Here is a 25,445-nt window from a genome sequence, read left to right as displayed (position 1 = left end):
GAGCAGTAAAAATGTCCAGGCTGCACAAGAGCTGCTGTCTGTCTTCTCTGCCAGTGGCCAGAATTTCGTGCTTCAGAAGGATATGTAAGAGCTGCACAGGAGGTAGGTGTTAATTATCCTCCCACTCCCTCCAAATACCTCCCTGGTTTTCTAATCCTTATTTCCTGAACTATAGGTTTTCTAATCCTTATTTCCTGAACTATAGGTTTAGTAACTTCAGTCAACACATTTTCATGAATAATGGGTATTCTTACCAGCTATGAACTTCTGGTTTTCAATAAACTATCACCATCAGCACCAGTGTGTCTAATCATGCTGTATGAAACAGTACCAATTGTGAGTCTCCTTGCTCCCTTCTGGTGATTGTCCCTTGTTACAGTGTTACAGAACAGTAAAGAGTAGATATATTCTATGCTTTTTCTGTCCTTCATAAATTAATTTCTTCAGACTCAAAACCACTCAACTTTCTGTCCTCTTACAGTCATGCAAAAGTACCTGAGTACTTACAGCAGCACTTTTATAGGAAAGCACCATCCCCTTTCTCACATCAGTCACTTGGTGCACCTTAACATCTCGAATGCTATTTTGACTGTGGTTCTGTACTGAAAAAAAAACTACTTCTTGAATGGAAACCTGGCTATTCTGTAATATATTTCAATGCCTGGAGGATTAAATAATTTCCCCTATCTTGCAACAAACTTACACTCTGGCAGGAGCTTAGTGTCTTCGGATTCCAAAGTTCTGAGATCCCCTTTAGCTTGTCAGTCTCTTTTAGGTTGGTTTATAGTTGAACTCCCCTTGCAGCATCACAACTGGCTCCACACCAGTTGCTGCCAGGGAAAACAGGACAAAAGGTGCATTATTAGGGCATAATGTACCCAAGTCAGCAGGGAGGTTGCAACACCTCAGCTGCAGTGACAGCCACTGCAGGACTGCCAGGCTGCTCAGCAGTGCAGAGGGATGAATTCTGACATCCTCACTGGACTGAAGGACGCCAGCAACAAAGCAAGGTAATACTGCCAGTGAGCAATTTTATCCTGCCCGTGGGAAGTGACCAACAGCTTCACGGATATAAGAGTGAGATTCTACACAACCAACCCCTGTATTCTGGCGTGCTTACAGCGGGGGCAATACAGCCGGTACAGCGAGGGCACGGCGTCAGTAAGCATAAGCACAGTGTTCGATGTATGAACACGCACCGCCGGCAGGGACCAGACCCGCGTTTGGGGCCGGGACCGGCACAGCCGCGCTCTGCTGCCTCCTGCGGGCCGCGCTGCCCCGCATCTCCCACGCGTCTTAGTCCCGGCTGAAGTTCAAGATTTTCAGACCTTTTTCGTCAAAAAATACTCCTTCTCTCTTCAGAAAACTTCCACCAGCTTTTCCAGTTGGTGGTCTTTTTTTTTTTTTTCCCCTTCATTTTTTCTCACGAGTCATGAAGCTAAGCACAGAATAGTTTCAGAGGAGCAGCAAAGTTAATGGGTATCAATCCCCCATTTTCCCTCCATATTACTTCTAATTTGTAAGAATTATAAAGGTGATGAGAAAATTTGCTCTGACAAGATAAAGTGCCAATCAAAGTTAAAATGTGCTGTTTTTCTCTGATTCTCTGCACTCAGTTCACCCTCAGAGCTGGCAGCTGTGCACACTCACGTTTGTGGTCGGCACCATGGCTGCTCTGTGACTGGGTGGTATTTTCATATTCCTGAGAAGAAAAGCTAAAACATGACTTTATAATTATGGGATCAAGGCTCCATTACCTGATATCTAGTGGTCTAGGCTTGGCAGGTATAGGAGGTACAGGACTATTTAATCACTCACTGTGGAGTCCTTTTCTAGGCAGGAGTTACCTGTGCACTGGTGGTGAGCCTGACACCATAGACAACACATCTAAGCAGACTGAGCACCCCCTGAGCTTTCAGGTATTCAGTTCCCTCCTGCACTGCCCTTCAGATGTAACTGTTACTGTAATTTAAGGGCATATTGACACCTACAGATGCTGCAGTTTACACACAGGCTCCTGAGGCTGTAATCCAGCTGTGAGTCATAAGCACCTGCATCCCATGGAAACAGCGTTGTGCAGCTTTACAGGTGAATACAAACACATTCAGCAAGAGGCTAGGTAAGCAGACATTGCACAAGTACAAGAAGGTCCTTATTTTGCTCAAATAAAGCTGAAAGTCAGGTGTTTAATGGCATGTCCACAGCATGTCATGACCTTTCCTGTGCTACCACTGTGGCAGTGTCACCACAGCAGACTGCAGATACTGCCTGCTCTCGCTTTGCTTAGGACACATGGCAAGCTTGAAAGTAAAGTAAAATAAAATCCCGTACATCTAGTACAGATTTCACCCAGAAGAGAGAGAAGACCCAACAGACACATAGAGAGCACAACCAGGAACAAACTCTCCCTGGGCTCTGGTTGGTTTTTTTTCTTTCCTCTGACCAAAATACCCCAAAACTCCAAACTTGCCAAAAAAAAGCAGGATGTCCCAACAGTCAGACCTTTTTGTCAGCACCTAGAAACTTGTATTTGCTGTGAATAAGCCAATGTGAACTCTGTTTTCCAGACACCTGGGGGTCAGGTCTCCCCCCTTTCTCTCTGGTCTGGTTTGTCTAAACCAGGCACTGGGGCTTCCAAAGGAGCACCTGCACTTGTCACTGGTGAAGGAACCACCACAGCTGGTAAGTGCAAGGGAGACCATGAGCCAGGCATGATATTAGAAGGCATAGCACAACACAGCACAAACTCAATACCCTGACACACTTGCCTGCACCTCTGCAGGGCTGCTGTGCCATCACGTGGGCTTTGCTTCATGAGGTGACAGGTCTGATGGAAATCCAGTTTTGTCTTTGAAAAAATACTTTGTCGGGACCTATTACAAACATATGTGTGTCTTGAAAGGGAACCTGTTTCATTATAAAAACCTCAAATATTCAACTTTGTGAGTCTTTTGAGGTGTTTCATTATATTTACACAAATTTACAGGTACCTTTCTCCTGCAGAGACTGTGAAGAACTCCAGATTACTGAGCAAGGGTTTCCTGATGCTACTACAGATCACTCTCTCCATAGGAAGCAGCAACAGCAATAAGGGCAGAAGAGGAAGGAGGTTGATCAAGCAGACTGAAGTTTTCCTTCTGTTATCCCCACTCTGTATCAGTAGCACCAGTGTGGTACGTTCATACAGAAGGCTTATCATGCTCACATCTACAAAGATTCCTATCCCCTCATACAAGGAGCAGCTGCAGTGGCCCTATGTATTTCTCATTCTTTTCTCTGCTGACCCCATAGTGCTTATTAAATTCCATCTGGATTTCCTAGCCAAAGGATGCCAGGCACACTGAAGAGATGAACTCTCTTGAACACTACAGGAGGCTCAGACAGCTCAGGCATCCTTACAAATATTTATCCTCGTGCAGTACCACAGACCGCCCCACACAGACCATGGTTCCACGCTGACTCAGTAATACTTAAGAAGTTCACAGTTGGGAGAGACATTTTGATCTAAATTGCAAATTTGATCTTATCTTTAAAATAGCTGGATGCCACACACAGTATGTACTGAAATAGCCAGGCACAGTGAGCTGTGTTTAAAGTAAACATAGCCTGATTCAGGAAGCTTCCCTTTTTTGGCTGGCTAATTTACAGCTTTTACATAGTTTTATTTGACCTCATTTATTCTTTTCCTTCCCACTTTTCATAACCATTCTACCTGTTCCACAATAAACCCTTTTCTTATTTGAAGAACCCCGTACTTGAAGCTCCCTGTAAAGCAAAGAAGTGTAGACTTAAGGTTGTTGTTCTGCTGGAAAGACACTCCACAGAGCCTGCTGGTTCCTGCAGAGCCTGCACAAGACCTTCCATCTCAGATGTATGGCAGGTAAAACAGCTCCTCGCTTGGAAAGCATTGCAGCTCGACACAGACTGCAGGGCAAAGGATACACAGAGCAGAGAAAACACAGAAGTGAGATTCACTGAAAAAATCAGATCCTTGGCATTTCTTCCTAACATCTTTATCCAGGAAGTTTCAATGCAGACATAGTATCAAGTTTTTAAGGTCTAGTGCTCCATATTCTAGGCATGTTGACAAAAGTACAAGAAGGTCAAGGACTGAAACAGAAGCTCAAACAGATTAAAAACTAGAATCCTTCTGCTTCTCTGTGTTCTATTTCCAACTATTAGACCACCCTGTCTTCTCTGGATGGTTCAGCTTCCCTTATTTTCCTTTTGGGAAAGTGTTTAAAAGACAAATTAATAGGCTTGTTAGGACACTGCCAAAAAGCTCTTTCACACAACAGATAAGCAAGAAAACGTTGGAACTCAGATCAAAGTGGTCTGTGCTGGGAAGGATTTACAGTACCCACAGTGTGACCCCAGCCACTGAATTTGTGTATCAACTTTACACAGCTGGGATTATGTTTTCAGGCAGGAACCAGATCAGCTGATACAGCACTTGCAGAGATGCACACCCACCTCCCTCTGCCTTCAGACTGTGTGCACAGACAGCTCTTTGCTCTTGCACACTCCAGTCACGAATGCCCAGTGAGTCCTTCTTCCTTCAATAGAATTGGCTATGATTTAACCAAAAGACTTGAAGAACAAAATTAAAAGTATACCAATCTCAATCTCATCTGTAGCACAGAAATCACATGCTGGCAGCCGCAGCCAAGTCAGGTTCCAGGTCTCAGGTTCCTCATCTCCCAGGAAAAGGCCAGGCTGGGATGAGAACAGCCAGCTCTGTGGGTGTGAGGGGTGAACTTTCCATCCTCAGCTCAGCCCTGCTGTGCACAGTGGAACTGCTTTCTAGAAAAGTAAATTCCACTTCCTGCACAGACTGAATTTTCCCAGGGATGAGTCCCAAACAGTCTCATCTCTCTTTCCCCTCCAAGGCCAGCAATTTTTTCTTTTTCTCTCACAAAAAAACCCATAAAAGTAAACCCAACAAAAAGCCAAATCCAATGGAAAACAGAGAACTATACACACAATTTCTTTCTGGAAAAAATGTAAGATAAAATATAAGTCACACAAAATAGATGCCTCTGATACTGGCAGATACTTGGATATCCAAAGTTGGAAGATTCTGAAAGCATTTCTGCAAAACAGAACTACTCCTGCTGCCCAGGGATATGCAGCTCATCAGTCTCCATTAGCAGTGCATCCACAGAAATATCAGAAACATATGCTGCTCCTTTTCTACACTGTCATTTGTCTCAGCTGGACTCTCTTGAGAATCTTTGCTGCAAATACACACAGGAAATAGGCATTTCCTCACACTACTTTCATGTGCACTGCTTCTATGTGCTCCTTACCATCCTGATCTTGAACCTCTACAGTCTTTCCCTGGAAATAAAATCTTATACTGATCCCAGCCCAAGGTAGGTATCTGTATGTTTATGATGGTTTAAGCAACATTCAGGGTCAGGATCTTTAAAAAGAGTGAAGAGACGGTCAAAATCAATCAGAACTAGATTGTGGGATGATGTTTCCTGCTGTCTCTGTTTCTCCCTTACTTCACATTACTGTTGGCAGGGTTCACCCTACACTGCATGCAACCAAAGTGAAAGGAGTGCTTGAAACTGGTGAAAATAGCTTTGTAACCTAATATATGAAGCACTGTTTAGAAAGCCCATTCTGCTGAAGAAGCAGAAGTGCACAGAAGGCACAGCAAAACTCAGGTCACCCACAATGAGTCTCTTCCCTGCACTCACACCAATGTGTTCCTACAGCTTCCTACTGACAACTTTGAGAGCTTAAACTTTCATCATATATTTGTGCCCCAAATTCAAGTCATATTTTTTAATTGCCTACTCTTCTGCTAATGGCAAGCTTCAGGATCTAAGCAAAACAGCAAATTGTTATGAGAAGTGGAGAGAACAGCAAATGTTCCTGTTTACATAAAACACAGTCTCTGCTGATGTCACCTGAGGGTCACTGGTACCAACCATTAAAGGGCTTCACCATGTCTGCTAAACTTTACTCTCCTTCTTAAGGCTTTCCTTTCTTACATGTTAAAAGAAACACTGAGAATAAAAAAAAAACCAACACACTTTCCATTAATTTCTATACCTTTTTCCTCAATAGCCCAGTGCTCACGAGTAAATTTTGAAATGACAATGACATTTCCCCCACTATAACACAGTAGGGTCAGAGGGTTAAATATGTGACCTAGTGAGAACCTTCTGCAAAAAAAAAAAAAAAAAAAGAAATTAAATGTGTTAGAAACCCTGAAAATCTCTAAAGAATGTTCCTCTTTTGGCATAGTCTTTGAACATTTTGCAGTTGGTAGAAATTAAGCAGCTGAAATGTGTAGCTCTACTCAGAGGATAGAAAGCCCCAGTAAGCTAAAAGAATCAACATCTAATTACTAAAATATGCTGTGTGATCCAAAAAAGGCTTAAAAGCTATTGCACTGTGTAGTTCACTCAGCAAAGCACACAGCTGGTCTGTAAGAAATAAGGAAAACACATGGCTTCTGGAATAGTTTAGAAAATCATCTGTAAATCAGAACAGATTATTTAATCAGGAAAAGGGAAAAAATTAAGTTGAGAAGGAAGAGGATAAATCAGAGGAATACACAGATTAATCAACAATTTACAGTCTCATCACCAAGACACTACACTGTGAGGGGGAAACCTGCCTGGTGATTAAACAGTAAAAAGCACAGTGCTGAACTAAGGAAGTATTTGCATATATAGGGCTTTCCTTAAACGAAGTTCAGAGCAGTCAAGCAGGTACAGGGGGCAGCAAGAAAACAACAATTTTCCTTTTTTATTTTTCCTCCAGGCGCTAACAAAAGATATGATGTCTGAAGGACCTTAATGCTTTTATGAATAGGGATGCCTTCCAAACTTGGGGCATTAAAATGCATTATTATGATGAATGTCCTTAATTTCATTACTTGGACAGTGAGTGAAGGGCCTGTGGAGGACAGGAGGATTTTGTTCACTTGGTTGTTTAACATTCATATATTTTGCATTGTATAGCAATGGCCATGGAAAGATCTTGGAGCACTCGCCCAGTGTTGGTGATTTAAAACATCAAAACACTCTTGCAGAAGTTAACTTGTATTCTCTTATCTACAAAGAAGGCTCAGGAAACCAAGGCCATTAATTCCAGAGAGGACAAAAAGTTCATTGTTCACCGCAGATTACTTACACAGAGAAGCATCCACTATAAAAGTCATCAGGTTAGGCTTATAGAAAACATGATTTAGCTTAGGTTTGTTTGTTTAAGAGATATTACAGTACCATGGAAGAAAACTGAAGGACTCTACAGCTCAGAATTCAAGCTGTGTCTCTGTAATATATCAGAAACTCTGATGTTTATACAAACTTCTGGGGATTGAATGTCTCATGGCCACGTTTCCTTACCTATTCTCCCTCTTGCTTCCTTTTGTGGGTCAAGAGCTTCTTCTGAAATTCATTTAAAAACAGATTACATGAAATATCAGGAAATTTTTCTAAACTAAACCTTGACTTAAGATGAGTTTTGATCAAAACAAATTTGAGATGGAGTGAACAAATCAGATGTCCTTAAACTACTGTCAATCTTGTTTGTGGCTATCAAGATGATTTTGCCATCACCAAAGCCAGCACGTATGGGGAAACAGCTACCAACTGGTTTATGAATGAGTTGAAATATTCTATTGAGTGTCTTATGATTTTCTTTGATTTTAGTCATATGACTGGAGAACTCTGAAGAGGAAATGTCATTTCCAAGTCTAAACAAACAAACTAAAGATGAGGTTTTTCTGAAAACACGTGTGGGGAGGGAGGTGTAACAAGAATAATCTCTCTCAGTAAGAGTCTGAAACGTGTCTCCCTCCCAAGCTCAGATGAAGAGGCTTCCAGATGTTACACCTGCCACCTGCTTTACAAGTTACAAAGAAAGCAGCTATCCAAAGAGAAGAAAATGTAAAAACTTGTTCACAGCATCAGTATTTCCCAGGTAATTATTTTCTTGTTATGCTTTAAACACACGCATCTTTTATATGAAATTCAGTTGTCATATCAAGCTATATGCACATACAAGGTAGAACTGAGAGAGCTGTTTATTTTAAGTGAATTTTAGTTTACAGTTTAGTGTAACTGGAGGTAGATGCAATAGTAAGTGATTTTCTTCCAGTGGTTTGAAATAATAGTCATCTATGAACATTGTAGGATAAAGTACTGGGGGTTGGAATCAGTTGTTTAAAGCTAAGTAAGTCTACAACAAATGAAACAACAAATGAAACAACAACAAATAAATCACGGCAGGTTCTCTGATGATTGTCAGTACAGTGTAGTGCAGGTCTTCTCGGAAAAAAGGCTCTTTCAGTGTTGTCAAAATCGTAAAGTTACTGCAAAAAATGCATGTTGTTTGCTACCTGAACAGATACAAAATACACAGACAGTATTACAACTACGCTGTTCATGTTACTTCCCATATAATTCAAATGATCAAACTAAAGTTGAAGGGAACTCCATGGCAAAAGAGTCCATAATCTGCTATGCACAAATACATTTCTGATCCTGCAGGCAGGAGTTTCCTTCCATGTGACTGCATGAAAATGGATCCTGCCATTGTCAGGACTTTTGCCTCAGCCAAGTCTCAGCCTCACTTCCAGAGCTGTTAAATTTGCTCTCTTCAGCGGATTCCTTTGTGGGAATACTGGAGGCTTCCAGTGACTTCAGTTCAAAGTATGTTTTACAATTACACTATTACTTGGTTGAAGCAATGAAAAGGCACTCACTAACCTGTAACTGGGGATAAACACTAATAAACAGACAGGACCTAACTATAGTTTATTAACAAAATTTTGTAGTAGTGCCCTTTCCTTAGAATTCTAGATTTGCAAAGGAGCAAAACCAGTCTAGTGTGATATAAGTGGAAAAAAATATTTTTAGCAACAAAATGGAAAATGTTCATAAAATAAAATCTTCAACGCTCTTTCTTTTAAAATTCCCACAAAGTTTGTTGAATAGATGGATCACCCAAAATACAGATACTTCTGTAAACTGAAATACTAATATATATCTGCACATGTGACCACACACTGCAATACATCACAAAGAGATGCCCAAGGAAAATCAGGTTACATGTTTTGTGTTTCCTTGGTGCAATTTCTTGCGAGCAGCATAAAATTTTGGTATCAGTTAGTGAACAGATTTAAACGTATTTAATTCAAAGACCACAACTGATTTTACTGAAACGAGTGGGATTCTTAAAAACTTGAAGAGAAGACTGTCCCAGTGTCCTCAGCTCAGCAGGCTGTAACATTCTGCCTCTGGCAGGATTGAATTCCTTTCAGGAAATGAAAGGTCCCAAGTAATAACTGCCATCATTCTCACCCTTCCCTACGAGGAACAGAAAGCTTCCCAAGTGAAGTTTATGAGGAAGTTGCAGGCAGGCCTCTCTCATCATGCAGATGTGATGGTCCTTTTAGAGTCAACAGGCAGGATTAACATTTGACCTCTAATATACAGAACACACAATAAAACTTGCACTGGTTATAAAATGTACTTCCTGGCCCAGGAACTGTGAATCTGCTCTGTAATGCACAAAATGTATTCATTTTCATTTGTTTTCCTCTTAGTGAAACCCCAAATATAGCATTCAATATAAATTTAGGACTTTACATATCAAAGTGATTTATATAATATTAGAAACTTTACAAAATAGTACTAGTAAATAAAAAGATCAAGTTTAAAATATTTACATTTTATACATCATTTACTCCTACTTACAATTATTAAATAATCTCCAGTGGTTTCCTTAATTTTAGGGAAAAGCTCTTAATAACTAAAAACTAATTTTGAATTACTTTCAAATGGCTTTTTACTTAAACAGAATTTTAGCAAAATCCCATTTCCAATGTGAAACACTATCCCCGTGTTTTCAGTAGCTCTTATATACATCTTGTGTTTTATAGCTGTTTAATGCAATCCTATAATAAACAGTGGAGACCTAAATAAGAAAATGGCACAGTATGGATGGAAACATTATATTCCCAACCCTTAAATCCCTTTATGTCATTTGGCTTCTAGAACATCCAGTTTCTTGATAATTTATGCTATTCTTCCAGTACTTTCAAGGAACCACATCAACACTTATCTAAATTTTTGTGTCATCATCTTTTGAAAAGTTATTTCCTGAAGGTACTTCACAGAGACTGTCACCATCTGTGCTGAAATCATCGTCATCGTCGTCGTCATCATCATCATCAGAGTCAGCCAACACTTTACTTGGTGACTTCTTCAGTCTACTAAAACAAAAATACAGGTCTTTGCTCTTAAAGCAGCACATCTACATGCACAACATTTATACAAAGTTCAAAACATCAACTGGCAGGATTTACACTTTTAAAGGATGTCAAAGAAACCTGTGCTTCAACAGGGAGCACACCTTACATGAAAGGAACGTGCAAGAGAGTGAAGAGCAAGCAACCACATTTTCAAGCATCTCTAACTAAAGTAACAGACAGGGGAAACTGTTACTGAACTGGGATGTTCAAAGACAGCTGAGGAAAACTAACACAGGGTAACTACACCTCAGCCATTAGCAGGAAATTTTTATTACCACAAGCGATACGGGTGCCAAATCTCACACTTTTTTCCATTTTATATTCCCTGCCTCAATGACTTTATTCAGCAGGGAGATCTTGGGACCTAGAGCACACTAAAAAGAGCTGGAGAACATCTGCAGAGAAAGGAAATGCAGAAGAGTTTCACAGGTCTATGTCTTAAACTCTGCTTATGACAAACTGGTAGAGGAAGCCCTCAGTTTATGGACCCCAGGAGCAAGAGGTTAAACCTGGGAGGGGTGGTGTGACACAGAACTGTAAGGTCTGACAAGTCATCCTACCTTAACTCCTTTTTTGCAGTGTTAAGCTGTCCTTGCAATTGTTCATTTATGTCTAGTTGCTCCTCAAGTTCTCTCTGAAGTTTCTTTTTAGCACTTTCCAGTCTGTCTATTTCTTCTTCAGCTTCTTCGACTTGCCGTTTCATTGCTTTCAAACGCAAACTCAACTGAAATATTTACATGTCAGCTGATTAGAGGACTGTTTTAATTAAAGGAATTTTATTCTTCCAGCATCTATGAGAGGGAGAATAAAGACAAAACTTTGCCAGTGTAGTGACACTGTAATCCTCTGCTTCAGAAATATCTGAAAGTCAGTATTAGACTTCAAGAGAAATGATGGGATACCATACTTTTACAGATAATATTTTTAAAGATAATTCTCTTAACAGATGACTGCAATTTGAAACACACTGTTCATGGTCTGGACAGAACATCAGTGTTTGACTCATGTGCTGAAACAAATCAAGTTTTAAGCAAGGAATCAACAAAGACCACAGGAATGGCAGAGCACGTTGCTATTAGAACATCAATGTATGCTTAACACTTAGAGCCTATATTTAACAATAAACAGCTTGTTTCTTAAACAAAATGTTATGGTGGCAAAACAGAACATATTATTGGTCTATTTATAGGATCAATTACTGTCTGTTATCTGCTTTATTTCTTAAAATAATTATAGCTTTGCTTCTACAAGTGCTTTCTTTTCATAATTTCCAAAATGAATAACCATTTAGTACCAAACAAAAGCACATGATGACAATGGCAACTGTGAATCTCACTCAGTGGGAGTTCACAAACAACAGAGTAATCAGCATTTACCTACATTCTTCTCATATCTCTTACACACGATGATTTATGTTAGTAGGATTAATATTAGATACAGGCATATTAGTCTACCTGGTCCTTCTGATCAGTCAGTGACAGATGTTCATCATCTACTTGCAACATTAACTCCTTCACTTTTCTCTCAAGTCTGCGGTTACTTAGTTGGAAATTCGCTCTATCCCTAGGAAAAAAAATAAAAGACAGGTTTGTAAAAAAGGAACTTAAATCCAATCATGATATAATTCCTTAGCAATCTTCTAAGAATCAAATAACTACTTTGATTTATGATTCCATGCAACATATTAAGAAATTTGATCAAAAGAATGAATGACTAAGTGGAATTACTTCTGTCACCACAGCAACATTTAGAAACAAAAATACACTTCTCCAAGATTAGAGAATGAAGTGAACATGACAGTGGAAGTGTTAAAATACAGTTAATATTTTTAAGTCTATTACTGATATTAGACACTGATAAGATAAGGAGCTATGGAATATTGTTACAGTGCCCAGTTTAAAGTTTATAAGACAACTTCTACTGTGCCTTCAGTAAAAAAGAAAATCTGCAATGCTTTTATGAAACAGTAACCATTTTAATTTTGTGCTTGTGAGGGGAAAAAAAAAACAAGCTAATTGTAACAGAGACTAAATATTAAAAAGAGGACATGAAAAAAACCCATAAACATGCATGTTTTGGTCTTAACAACTGGTTTCACCTTTCTTCATTTTCAAGTCGCTCTTCCAGCTCTGTGATCCTTGCTTCCATTTGAGCAACAAGTCCCTCTTTACTGGACCGGTAAGAACCCTCCAGGTGAAGGATTCTGCTCTTCAGGTCTTTGTTCTAGAGTTGGAACACACTTGATTACCACTTACATACTCAAATTAACACGTATCAGCTTAGCCCAAAATAATTTCTCCAGGAAAACATAAGGTGATCACTATATTTTTATGTGGAAAAAGATGTGAGATTTTACAGTTTACTATTATTGTGCCTTATTAAAAAGAATTTAGTGTTCAGCTTTAGTTAAATTTTAGGATTAAATGGAACCTTGAATTTCAGAGAGTTGCAAGCCTCTTCCAACAGTATTTTTTAACATGCCAATTTTTTTTCAGTCTGTCAGATCTGTCTTAAGCTCCACTCAATTCTTTTGTCAAATTCTGTGTTCTTCTCCTGCAACTCCTTGGTTTATGGCTAAAGCAGACAAAGAAACTACATCCAATATCATTTTACTCTATCAAAGCTGTTACTGAGTTTCCCCCTCCCTTTCTTAACTACCCAGTGCTACATCTACTACATAAATAGTTTGAAAAAGATTTGTAAAAGTAGAGGTTTTTTTCTCAGTTCACACTTTCATTTTTCTGAGGCCCGGCAATTTAGATTTTCAATGAGGACCTAATGAAAGAGTTGCCAGGAAAAAAAACCTCAAACAAACAAAAAAAGAACTATACGAGAAACAGAAAATAAAGTTTTTTGTTACAGAACTTCAAACCACGAATTCAGGTCTCAAACACTGAAAAAAAGACTATGATAGAAAAGTCAGAGCTAAAGTATAAGAATGTACATAGCATATACCAGTAGGTGGCATTCTTTTTTCTCAAACGATTGAGATTAATTTCACATAATCTAAAGCATCAAATTAGGTGTGTGGTACAAACATGTTCTCTAAATTCTCTAAATGTCCTCTGAAAGCAGTCAAAGCATTTACAGATATAGTCACCTGTCTTTCCAAGGAAATTTTGTCACACTCCAAATCTTGCTTTATAGCTCTCTCCTGAAGTAGCTCTGTCCTCATTTGTTCAATCTATAATAGAAAGAAAAGTGAGATTTCAATAAAAGATTTCATTTACATTTGTCTCTATAATACTTTGTGTGTGTATATATATATAGTAGATATACCTCTGCAATGACAAGAAATGCCTTTTCTCAGAACTCAAGACATCCACATGATTTCAGATGAGCTTTACAGTTACAATTTTGAACAAAATTTTCCACTTCAGGAAGTTGATGTTATTCCCAGTACTTACCCTAGGCATTTTACACCCACACTGGCTATTGCTGATGTTCAATACATGTGTTCTGGAGCAAGGAACTCTAAACTGCTGCATGAGAGATACAGCATGTGGCAGGACAGAGTTCTGCATCACATCAGACTTTAAACACCTTTACAAGTGTTTTCTTCATACTTAAATCTGGATTTCTGAAATGACACCCTACCTTTAAGCTGCTGACTAATCTAAATAAAAGTTTCACTTTATTAAACCCAAAGAACTTGTAGCTGCAGAGAAGTGCCCAGAACTCAGTGAAACACTCTACAGACAATTGCAGCTTTCTATATGAATGAGAACAGTAAAATCTTTTCAACAGACTCTGCTGCATAATGGACATGAGCATTTCTCCCCTCCTCTAGTCAGTGTTATGTCTGTCATCCTGGGAGCACCAGTTTCTAGGTTTGGAGAGGGGATGCTTTTGCTTGTCTTGTTAACAGACAACTTTTGCTCCAGTTTCCGTAAATATTTCAGTTGCATATTCAATAACCACAAGAAAGATACACTGTCCATATGTAAGATGTTAAAAACTACCTGATCAATCCAGAGTTAATGTAAGAATGCAGCATGAATTTGTTTCATCTCACTATTGGACTTGACTGGAAAAAAAATATTAAATTTGAGGCTCAAACAAAAACTCTGAACTGCCCAACAGCTGCTACTGAAAGTTTGGGGCTAAAGGACAAAGTCTGTAGTGCTGAAATACTTCTGTTGCCTCTCCTTCCTGCTGAGACCCTCAAGTGTTTACAAATGCCTTTGCAGGCACAGCAAATGTTACCACAGCATTTGTGCCATTTCCTGCACAGTGTTTATGATGATGAATCACCTGGGGAACACAGTGAACATCTCTGCCAATCACTGTACCTGCAAAAACACTGATAAAGATTGCAGTGGCCACAGCATTCTTCCCTGCTCTACACCAGTTTCATATGAACTTGCACAAACACACCATCCCACGAGGCAGCTCTAAGTTACAGATTTATCTCAGTAAAGGTCTTTCCAAAGTCACTGGGAATTCTTGCATTAAAAAAAAAAAAAAATCCAAAAGCAATGCTAAGAATGTGAAGGTCAAAAAAGTGCAGCACATGAAAATTTACCTTAGGCCTTTTTCTTAACCACATTATCATATTAAAAGTTATATTTTTAGTTAATCGCATTTTTAAAGCAAATCATTTACACTGTTTCTGTAGCTTTGAAATAATTATATGAATACAAACCACAGTAGCAATGCATGCAGCTGCATATGTTATATCACACTATGGTTTCAGAAGAGTAGAAGGCATTTCTGAAAACTAAAGTCAGAACAACTACTAGAATGCAAATGTCAGCACGTGGCTGTGTTCTCAACTGCCAGGTAACTTCTCAAAAGCTCTCACTGGCACACAGAAGGCAAATAATCGAAAAGTTTATACAGTACACAGTAAAATATTATTTTATATGTTAAAATATTTTATAGACACAAATCAAAATAATGCATTCGTACAATGGCTGCATTTATTCCTTAAAATAGGTGACAAAATTTATAATGTGAGGGATTACCTAGAATTTATTCTGCTGTAATTGCTTTAGCCACCAAGACAGACACAGAAAGAAATAAAGCAAAATTTGTGGTAAAATGAATGACTAATTAAAAATGTAACTGCTAAATGAAGAAAGGCTTTTTGTTTTATGTAGGAACTTGCTTAATGGACCACTCTAAAGTTCCACTGTGCTCTTAGTGTGCTCAAAGGCTGTGACAAATTTGTGCAACCTTCCCAAGATTCAAATTAAGGAATTATTTAGAGGACAATTATTATATTTCCAAGATAACTGCCACAGTTGTTGGACACCTCTTGGTAAAAGCAACCTCACAGAATAACAGGAGAAAAAGAGAAAGTGCTATATCTGATTAGGATCAGACAGCTACGTGCAAATATATACAGGAGGTTGTAAAAAGAAAAGGACAGCAGGACACAATTCTTGCTGGAGGAGATACAAACTGTTTTCACTTATCTCCTCACATTTTTTCAATAGTAGACTCATAATTAACAGGCACAAAGCAAAAAAAAAAAAAAAAAAAAAAAAAAAAAAAAAAAAAAAAAAAAAAAAAAAAAAAAAAAAAAAAAAAAAAAAAAAAAAAAAAAAAGGCAGTTGTCTGCCAAAATGTGCTCAGTTTCACTCATTTCCCAGCAGTAAGAAAACACACTGCTTTCACAGTACGGACTCCATGTACATCCCATTGGAACTTGGTCTCACGTTCTACCTTTCCTATATCTAATATATTTTAATTATGGTAAAAGAATAACTACTTCTGCAGCTTAAGTTAGCACAGCTGGATTTGAAGAATGCTAACAACAAAAAGAAAGAGAAAAATAACAGTGTCAGATTTTACAAAGCTTTATCAGACATACCAGCATTTTGTGCCAGTTTTAGGATTAGAAGCAGCTGTTGAGTTCATTATTAGTGAGAGCAGTTTGATTTCTAATAATGTTTTAGATGTGGTCACTATTGTTTATCATCTTGCACTAGGTTTCCAGCCTATATTTCTTAAATCCTAAGTAAAGTTATATACATGTATGCATATATATGTGTGTGCCTATATATACACCTACATACACAATTTCCCAGTATGTGACCAAAAACCCCAATGTTTGACAAACAAGCTAAAGCCAAACAAACCCCTTTGATACTTCATAATTGAAATGCAGCCTTCAGATCCATATTTTCATTTGTTTGCTTCCCACACCTGGAGCCAGCTTAAGAGCAGGTATACAGCTACCCACTGGGAACACTTCACCAAAAGGAAGTGAAGGATGCAGTCGGTGCAATTTTATTCTTTTTTGTTTATTCTAAAATTGTCATGAAAACCAATTAGTCCCTTTTTCACACTTATTGGAAACAACTCTGAAGTTAATAGAGACTCATGTTTGCATTTTCACAGAATACAAGAATTGATGAGGGAATGTTAAGCACTTTTCAATTATGTTAGTAAAATCAAAATGGCAAGAGGTACTTCATTTCACTCGTTTATAGGGAAAAAAATCCATCATGTATTAAAATGCATCCCTGCACACTTTAGACTCAATTTTTCCGTGTGTGTGTCTGTGTTGACCATTTTGGCCTTTCTACAATTACTAATACCTTATAATTTTAAAACTAACAGGATATGACCCACTCCTCCCTGCTTCCACTTTGCTGTGGTACCTCCTGAGAAGGCAGAGGAGATGAGAACAATGTCTCATGCGGCCATCCAGATTCAAAAGGGTGTTTAAATTAAAAAAGAGTAACATTTTGTGGTAAATGAAATGTGAACTGTTAGTCCTGCCAATGTTTATTCAAACATTCAGCTTTATGGAAAATAGAAGAGGTTGTATAACTTTTTTTACTGGAAATTTGAGTATTATAGTTCATTATTGGGATGTTAAAATAGCACATTTATAATAATAATTTTAAAAACGTACAGAAATACAGATATACCAAAACAAATCCATTATAATTTCTCACGTCATTATAAATGCTTAGCAGACCCTGAAATACTCTTCAGTAATTTGACTACTTAGTCATTCTGGCATAAAATCAAAACAAAGCAACCTTTGTAACTCATGTGTGAAATGAGAAACTCCAGACCTCAAAATAAACACATTTTTTAACCATTATGTAACATTTTGGTCACCAAACTGTATTTTTGGTTTCCATTCAGTTAGCAAATTAACTCACTATGGTTGTAGTGCAGCTGTAACTAAAGTTCTTTTACCCCAAGTTTACAACAGAGGCACAGACTCCAGTATTGAAGGCTTCCTGATTTAACAATAGCATAACCCCAGATTATTATGAGTCCTTTACATTCTATTCCACCCACTGACTCGGGGTCTGTACAATAGCAGTGAAACAAGAGCAAAAAGTCTGTGTTAGAGTCAAACAGAATCAGAGTCCAAACAAAGCAGTGATGGTGCCTTGGTGTTCAAGGATGTGCGAAAGAAAGCTGAGCTCTAATTCACTTTAAACTCTCCAGCTGCCTCAGTGGAACACACAGTTGCATCAAAAAGACACAGAAGCTAAGATTTTCCTTTCTGTTCTCCCTCTGAAGCTAAAGCTATTCAAAAGAATGTCTGCAGTTTGGGTTTTTTTCTGGAGAGAGAAATGAAAACAGACTCTTGTGGGTTGTACCTCAATGCTAACTGTCTCCTGGACTTCTAGGAAATTACTACGAGCTCTAGCACTTCATGGAGAGTTCAAGAATGCTACTGATGCTCTGGCTACTTTTGCAGTAATCAGGCCCTATACTCTACTTTTCTGGTTTATTACAAATCTTTGTTACAGGACCTGTAATTTCCTATGTCAGTTCTTTCAGAAATCTCAAATAATACTATTAAGGCCTCTTAATGAACTACTAATTCTCTTAACACTTGCTAATTTCCAACTCAAAGGTCTCATTTGCAATACACTTACTCTACTTCACCACACCTGCACATTCAACTGGCCTTACAGAGGACAGCAGCAAAATATTTCTTTATTTGAATATAAAGGAATATATATATTTAAGGGTATACCTGGAGTACTTTTTATCTTGACTGAGACCTCATCATACAATCTCCACAACTTCTCCACTTATAATTGTTTGAATTACTATGATAGGACTCACTTAGCAACTATCACTTCATCTTCTCATTTTCTGCCCCATGAGACACGACCTTATTATTAAATCCTTCTTCTCCCCTTTCTGGGCTATTGAATGTAACATTTCTGGAACAAAAGGCTGATGTTTTTATGTGGAAAATGCTTTCCAACTGTCTTACCTCTGATATACCTCAATCAGTTTTTACACTTGTAATGAAAACAAAGCTCTCTCTGTTGAAAATGGCTAGCATCCTCAGTTCAGCTGATTCCACTCACTAATTCCACAGTTCCCTAAGCTCCTCCTCCTTCTTCGAAATTAAGACTCTATTATGCTGAATTGTGATCCTCATAACACTTTTTCATAGAACCCCTATGCCGAAGTTGGAAACTTGTTCAAGTACCTGTTCTCTGCATCTGCTGATCCTCTCAGACAACAAATCTGAATTAGTCTTTTCTTCATCAAGCTCAAGTTCCAGGTGAGACAGCTTGTCCTAAGTGGAACAAAGAAAAGTAATTTCAACATGCTACTTGCCATCCTCTTCAGATTGCTATTCCTTAAACTTCAGGACTCAGACTGTCTGAAAGACTAGGCCTGAAAACTGAAATACCTCTTAAAACATGTGCAGAATCTACCCAAAAGGATGGCAGGTAGATAAGCCTTTAAAGTGAATTTGTTTGTCTGACAGAAGTAAAACAGACACTTTGCTTCCTTTCTTTAATCCCTCCCACCAAAATAAGAGAAATTCTGCAATGTTTCTAGAGACTGTTTCTGATTGTCTAAATTACATCATACATTTGGAAGACGATTTTCTCTTCATATGAGTACAATGCTATAAAGGTGTTTGTTTATGAAAGTCAAATGACAGCCTAGTTGAAGTGAACAGTTCTGAAGCTGACCCTATAACAAGGTGGTCAAGATCATGATGATACTCAAGACTCCTGAAATTAACTGATATCAAATGCTAAATAGAACTTACACTTTGAAATACTTTTCAAGTTCTCAGTAGCTGGCCTACAAATTAAATTAATGAAAATTTGCCTGACAAACTCTAGATAAAATTTATTAAGAAGAAGTCAATTAAAATGATGAAATAGCAGTTGTAATTTAGAACACACCATGCTACAATAGATATGCTAACAGGTCACCTTTAGTATATTCCAGAATGGCTTTTTAACAACATCAAGCTATTTTGACTCTTCCCTGGCAGCATCCACGTAAATACCAGTACTATTTAAATCTCTCCAAATAAGAAACAAACCCTTAAGAATGTCTTTTACCTCCATTAATTTGATTTGTCTTGCCCGATCATCTTTTAAGTGGTTTTTGGCTTCCAGCTCATACTCCAAGCTTTTCACAGTCTGTTCCAGCAACTGAGTTTTTGTTATTGCCTCATCCTGAGCTCTCTGGTGGTCCCTCAAGTTTTCTTCCATAAGACGCATCTGAAAGAGATTATGGTCATGGATTTTAGACTGCACTTTCTATAAATGAGTGATGTCAGTCAAGGGGATGTACTGCACACACTATACATCTGGAAGCTTGACAGGAATTGCATTGAGTTCTGGGTTTTTCAGAGTAATTTTTGTTTTATCCACATGATGGCACCAAGAAAATAAACTTGGATGAAATATCAGCTCTAAAGAGATGCTTCACACCACAGGTTTTACACTGACAATTCTCCACAGTGGGTTTCTTAAAATTTATTTGTTTTTATCAAGTTACAGCAAGCCAAAGTGTTGACAGTTTTCTAAATGGTTATTTGGAACTTTTTCAGTATTATTCCTTTCTTTTTCAGACTCCCAATACTTCAGCTTTTAAACAGCTGCATAGCTTGTATATATGCTTGATGCACTTGGATGACATCATTTTACTAATGATATAATTGCTTTTATATATATGTGTGTGTGGATATATATATATATGTATTAATATAGCTATTAGAATGAGTGGGGCTATATGCTGAAGACAAAAATTTCCTGTTCAACAACAGCATGGCCTCAGTAAAATTATCCAAAACCTTCATGGTACTTTAAAAAAATATATAACGAGTGAGAGGGAGTTCAAGTGAAACCATGAGCACTCCTTGCACATGTAACTTGTTACAAGTATATAACACAGGATGAAAGGTTATTTTTTCTTCAACATACAGTTTTCCATTTTCTTTCTTCATCAGTGGTTATCTTAGTGATGAAGCTAAAATAATGTGACAGTGAATATTTACAATATTTACAGAGTTTGCTACCTATTACCAAGTCCTGATGAGGTGGTGAAAAGCTCCTGAAGTGCAGAGATCTGCACATAAACAGCCTTTCACGGGCACTTTATGTTTCAGAACAACAATGGACTGTCAACTTTCCAGATAGGTATCTTATGTATCCACTGAGAGCTTGAAAGAGATGCCTTGCAAGACTCTTTCACTCATCACTTTTCTGCTGGAACAAGATGGAACTCACGTTTCCATGATCAATACAATCCTTGGCTTTTGATGAGACCCTCGAAAAGCAAGTTCTGTGCACTGGGAGCCCTCCCCAAGAGGATTCTGACAGACAACAGACTTTCCACTGAATAGATGGGCTATCTATTTGTATTTCTTCTCAAACACAAAGGAGGAAGTGATAATAAAGACGTTCAATTGCCCTGAATATTTAGTCTCCTAGAAAGTCTGCTGTTTAACCTGCCTATCCTATATTTTCAGGTTTTATTTCCTCTCTTGCAGCTAGTAGTCCTACTACATTTTTAAAGCCCTAGGCTTTTAAATATTTCCTCATGGATATGTAGAATTCCACAACCAGTAATACTTTGTCCATTTTTGTCAAACTGTGAAGTTTTCTTTTGTTCATTAATATTTTTCTCCGTATTTTTTCTGTAGTTGCAATAGCTAACACTAGAAGCATTCCTCATAATAACTGTAAACACTGTGTTTACACTTTGTTTTACATATTTAATGTTTGTATTAATGTACATTTTTACTAATATTTATTCAACTTGTGAGCTATGCTCTCAATGTCACCATTTTATCTTTCACTGTTCATTATGAGTCTTCATTCCCTTACAAAGACTCTCCATCCCTGAATGAAATAAATATATAAGGAAGACAGAACAATAAACAGGAACAATTCTTTCTTCTATCGGTGTCCCTTTAAATTGAATTGAAAATAATTTTTTAAGGAGGAAGGGCAATGTAATAGAAGTTCTAAACTGGAAAAACCAAACTATTAAAATATTCCACATACAAAAAATATCTGTGACCAGTTTATTCCCTAGTTTTCTTGGTTGGATGTTTTTAGAAGACTGGATTGCCTTTCTGGCAAAATTTGCATACTGAGAGGCAGACACTTCCTGACTGTGGCTGATTCTTGGCTGCACAGACACCTTTGTCATTTAAATCTGCAACTTGGCTCATATGCAAGAAGAGAAGAATATATGTCAGCTCCTCTAGAGCCAGCATTCGGTTTTGTTGTTTGTGTTTGCTGAGGGGTTTTTTTTGGCCTAAATAACTGCTGGGGATTTTTTTTCTCCTAATTCAAAACCACGTCTACATTCCTTCAGTAGCAGGCATTAAAGAGCAGCAGATCATCAGTGGAATCCTTGTTATATCACTTAAGACACACTCATTTGGCAGACACTGCATAGATCTGCCATGACCAGGAAAGCCGATTTCCCTGGCAGCAAAAACACACTGATCACCACCACGAACAATGAAACTCAAGAGCACTGACTGAGATCCTCTCATGATGACGTGCACAAAAGCGTGAGAGCTTCATTATCTTCAAAACTATCTGAACTGTATTCTAGGCCAAAGGTTAGAATTTGTCACTGAACTTATGAGTCGTTACCTCATCTTGCATCCTGACGGTCATCAGGCGTGATTTTTCTACCTCCAGGTTCTTCTCCTTCAATTGCCTCTGCAGATCTGCAAATTCCCTGCGATTTTTCTCCTTGTATTCATCAAGCTGGCTCTGAAGCTCCAGAGCTGATGTTCTTGAGATCTCTACCATTTCAGACATCTGGGGAAAAAAAGTATATATAATTTTTTCCTAATGTAGTGTTATAAAACGTTCTATCATGTTTAATACACCAAAAGGTTTTTTTCTCCAGCTTCAATACTCAGCTCAGTTTTCAGACAGAAAAATCATTAATTATTATATATTTTCCTAAATGAATGAATTTCTATGCAGAAGTGTGTAAACACAAAAGCAGACAGGTTATTTTCTAATAGTATGTGTGGCAAGACTGTTCTCTTTCTGTCTGGCAGCAGTTCTTCCAGCTGAGTGATGCAATGAACTGCATGGCCACTCTTCAGCGAGTCAGTATTAGTTGCAGGGTTTACACACACAGCACAGTAAGTCTGATGCAGCAGCATTTTGAGAATCAGCTGTAAAACTGAAACATCAGTGACATTAGAACGGATCTGAGACCTTGTTTAAACTGAACTAGTTTACAATGCTATTTTGAGATAGCGGTGTTCCAATCACTGTTCCAGCCCTGAAAACTTTTATTGACAGTCTCCGGGTTAAAGAGACTAATAGTAAACTTTGCATTTCACCTTGTTTTGTACATTTCCAAATAAATAATTATTTACAATTTGTCGGTTCATTTGCTTCTCTCTGTTAAGACATTCAGCTTCCTGCAGCTTCTCTGGAGTGAACTCCTACCTCCTCCTGTAACTTCTCAACAGTCTTGTTTAGTTGCCATCGTTCATTCTCCATTTCATTCTTTATCTGCTGTAACTGTTCCTTTTGCTGAGTTTCATCCTTTAACTGCTGAGTTAACTGTTGCCTTTCCTGTGAAATACAACGGGTGTTCTCCTGCAGGAAAATAAAGAACACATACAATGGAATGTAGACCCTCTGTAGATTCCTTAAGGGAATTTTACTAAACACTCAATGCAGCAGTAATACCAGCAGGCTGCTGTGGCATTAAGACAGATTTAAGGGTTTTTTAAAAAAAAAAAAAGTTTATGGAGTTATACTTTGCTAGTCAGTATTTATTATTTTAGTGATGCAGTGCTTTATCCCTCCTATAAATTCCTTAAACACTGTTGTAACATTTGTAGGACCAATTTCATTATTCTGTTATGCAAAGCATACATTCCTCTGCAGCTGCACACCAGCCAGGAAATCCCACCTCCTGTACAAGACCCAATATCCACTCCAAGTTCCACATTTTCCTATATTCTCCCTGAAAAGTTCTCTTAATAACCACCTTTTTTTTCCAGGTGAAAACAAACAATCAAAAAAATCCCAACCACACAACCCCAAAACCCCTACAACAATAACAACAACATCCCAAATCTGTTCCTATGGTGAGTGAGAAATAACTAGTGGTGTTTTTCCCCATTGCTGTGCTTCTGTAGCACCCAGAAACCCTTATCAAGATGATGCTGAGCAAAGAGAAAACTTTGCAGCTCTCAGCACACAAATCCCCTTCCTGAGAGAACTTTTGCAGTTAATGTTTAAACCAGACCTGAATGTTGTGGATTAAATGTTGAATGGCCTGAAGAGCTCTCCAGTGTGCTCATCTACCAGGGGCTCCCAGTGTCTCTGCTATCACAGGTGGGATGTCTGAGAATTCATCACCCTCCTACCTCTAAACACCATCCATCAGCAGAGTAACAGACTGTCTCCAGTTCATTCCAACACAGGCACGATCAGATGGTTCACATGCACAGCTATTCTTTTTGGAAAAGTGTCTAATAGCTAATGGTTCTCTTGGCTTGGTGACTTCTACATGGTGGGAAATGGTCATTTTCTTACCCCAAAATTCTGCAAGAGCTCCTCCAAATCTATTTAAAAGGAGCCCATATTATGATAGCATTATTTAGCTAGTAACTATGCCCCAAAATGGCTTATTCTTCAAATAGTGAAATTACCATTTAAAGCATAAAAAGGTCCTTGTTATTTTGCTAAAATCCAGCCAGCAGAAAACTTGATAATGTAGGTAAAGGGTAAAAATATTCCTCATGAAAGCTGAGCATTGCAAAAGAAATTATCTTTGTTTTAATACAAATCCTTCATTACAACAGATACTACTTCATTCTTGTACTATTATTCAGGGGAGGTAACATGTCCTATATAGTTTCTCACCAACGATAATTTTCTTGGGCAACACAAATTAGGACACTGTATCGCCCTTTACGACATCAGTTGATAAAAGAGAAAATACTGATAAAATTAGTATTCCTACCTTAACTTTAATACTTGAGAAACACTAATATGTCAGACTAGAAACAACTGAACTTCAACTTACAATGCTCTGCAACTCTCATTCTAATGCCTACCATTATTTGCCACAATGAAAACAGAAATTCCATGTTCTTCCACCCATGGAAAGGATCCAATGTTCTGAATATTTAATTTTAAAAGCACAGATTACTTGGCTCTGCCATCAATTATGTTGGTATAATTGATATTTTTTAAAGATATAACAGTACCATATAAAGATAATGCAGTACCATGCTACGGCCAAGGGGCATGATAATTATTTCCTTTCCCAAGAGAGTTCTCAAGAAACTTCAGAAAGTCTTCTCAATGGTGCAAAAACGTTAAGATGCATTTCATTTCATGAGACACTGCACTACATAGAGGAGGCTACCCTAACCAGAGGTTATAACAATATGGAACACTACAAAAATACTCCTGGCTTTCCCTAAGGAAAATTTCCGTATAAAGCACTACTACAAACTGGTTGTAAGAATGAAGTGCACACCAGCTTTAACTTTTCTGAATAGAAATCTGGAATGGAGGAGGAATAGATTTGGCCATGTTTAACTGTTACAGTTCTATTCGTATTGTCAGTCTTTCTTATGCTAATCCACCATTAAAAGTAATTGTGTTATGTAAAAAGCAAGATGGGACAGTCAGGAATTAAATTTCCACTGTGATAAACACTATTATTGTGCCAAAATTTGTCGTCTAAATTGTCAATGGTAACACAAGGCCAAATCAATCTACTGCACAACATTATTCATTAGAACAAGCAAATTCTAAAGACAGAAAGGCTGAATTGTTCTAAACAAAAGGGACAACTGATTACATCCTGAAGTCCATTAGTGCTCATATCCGGTGCACAAGAGTGTAGAATCAGAAAGAGGATTAAATTTAGTGTTTCCTACTTTAGATGTAAGTTGTGAATAAAATGG

General features: G+C 37.9%; 1 protein-coding gene across 1 annotated transcript in view; it reads right to left on the bottom strand.

Moving 5' to 3' along the window:
- Positions 1 to 8,032: 8,032 nt before the first annotated feature.
- The window catches only part of CGNL1 (cingulin like 1), a 45,644-nt gene continuing 28,231 nt past the window's right edge, over positions 8,033 to 25,445 (bottom strand). The window contains exons 11-19 of the mRNA XM_027881515.1: positions 22,960 to 23,112; positions 22,141 to 22,311; positions 19,585 to 19,746; positions 18,708 to 18,797; positions 13,383 to 13,466; positions 12,381 to 12,505; positions 11,737 to 11,845; positions 10,843 to 11,006; positions 8,033 to 10,240 (exon numbers count right to left, since the gene is read on the bottom strand). Coding sequence (XP_027737316.1) covers positions 10,093 to 10,240; positions 10,843 to 11,006; positions 11,737 to 11,845; positions 12,381 to 12,505; positions 13,383 to 13,466; positions 18,708 to 18,797; positions 19,585 to 19,746; positions 22,141 to 22,311; positions 22,960 to 23,112 — 1,206 coding nt within the window. The 3' untranslated portion in view covers positions 8,033 to 10,092. The remainder of the gene's footprint in view (positions 10,241 to 10,842; positions 11,007 to 11,736; positions 11,846 to 12,380; positions 12,506 to 13,382; positions 13,467 to 18,707; positions 18,798 to 19,584; positions 19,747 to 22,140; positions 22,312 to 22,959; positions 23,113 to 25,445) is intronic.

This window comes from Empidonax traillii, unplaced genomic scaffold (genome assembly GCF_003031625.1).
Source record: "Empidonax traillii isolate 1590-97213 ecotype Southwest subspecies unplaced genomic scaffold, ASM303162v1 scaffold90:size2128546, whole genome shotgun sequence".
In the NCBI taxonomy this organism is placed as follows: domain Eukaryota; kingdom Metazoa; phylum Chordata; class Aves; order Passeriformes; family Tyrannidae; genus Empidonax; species Empidonax traillii.
This window is presented reverse-complemented; position numbering and strand designations above follow the sequence as displayed.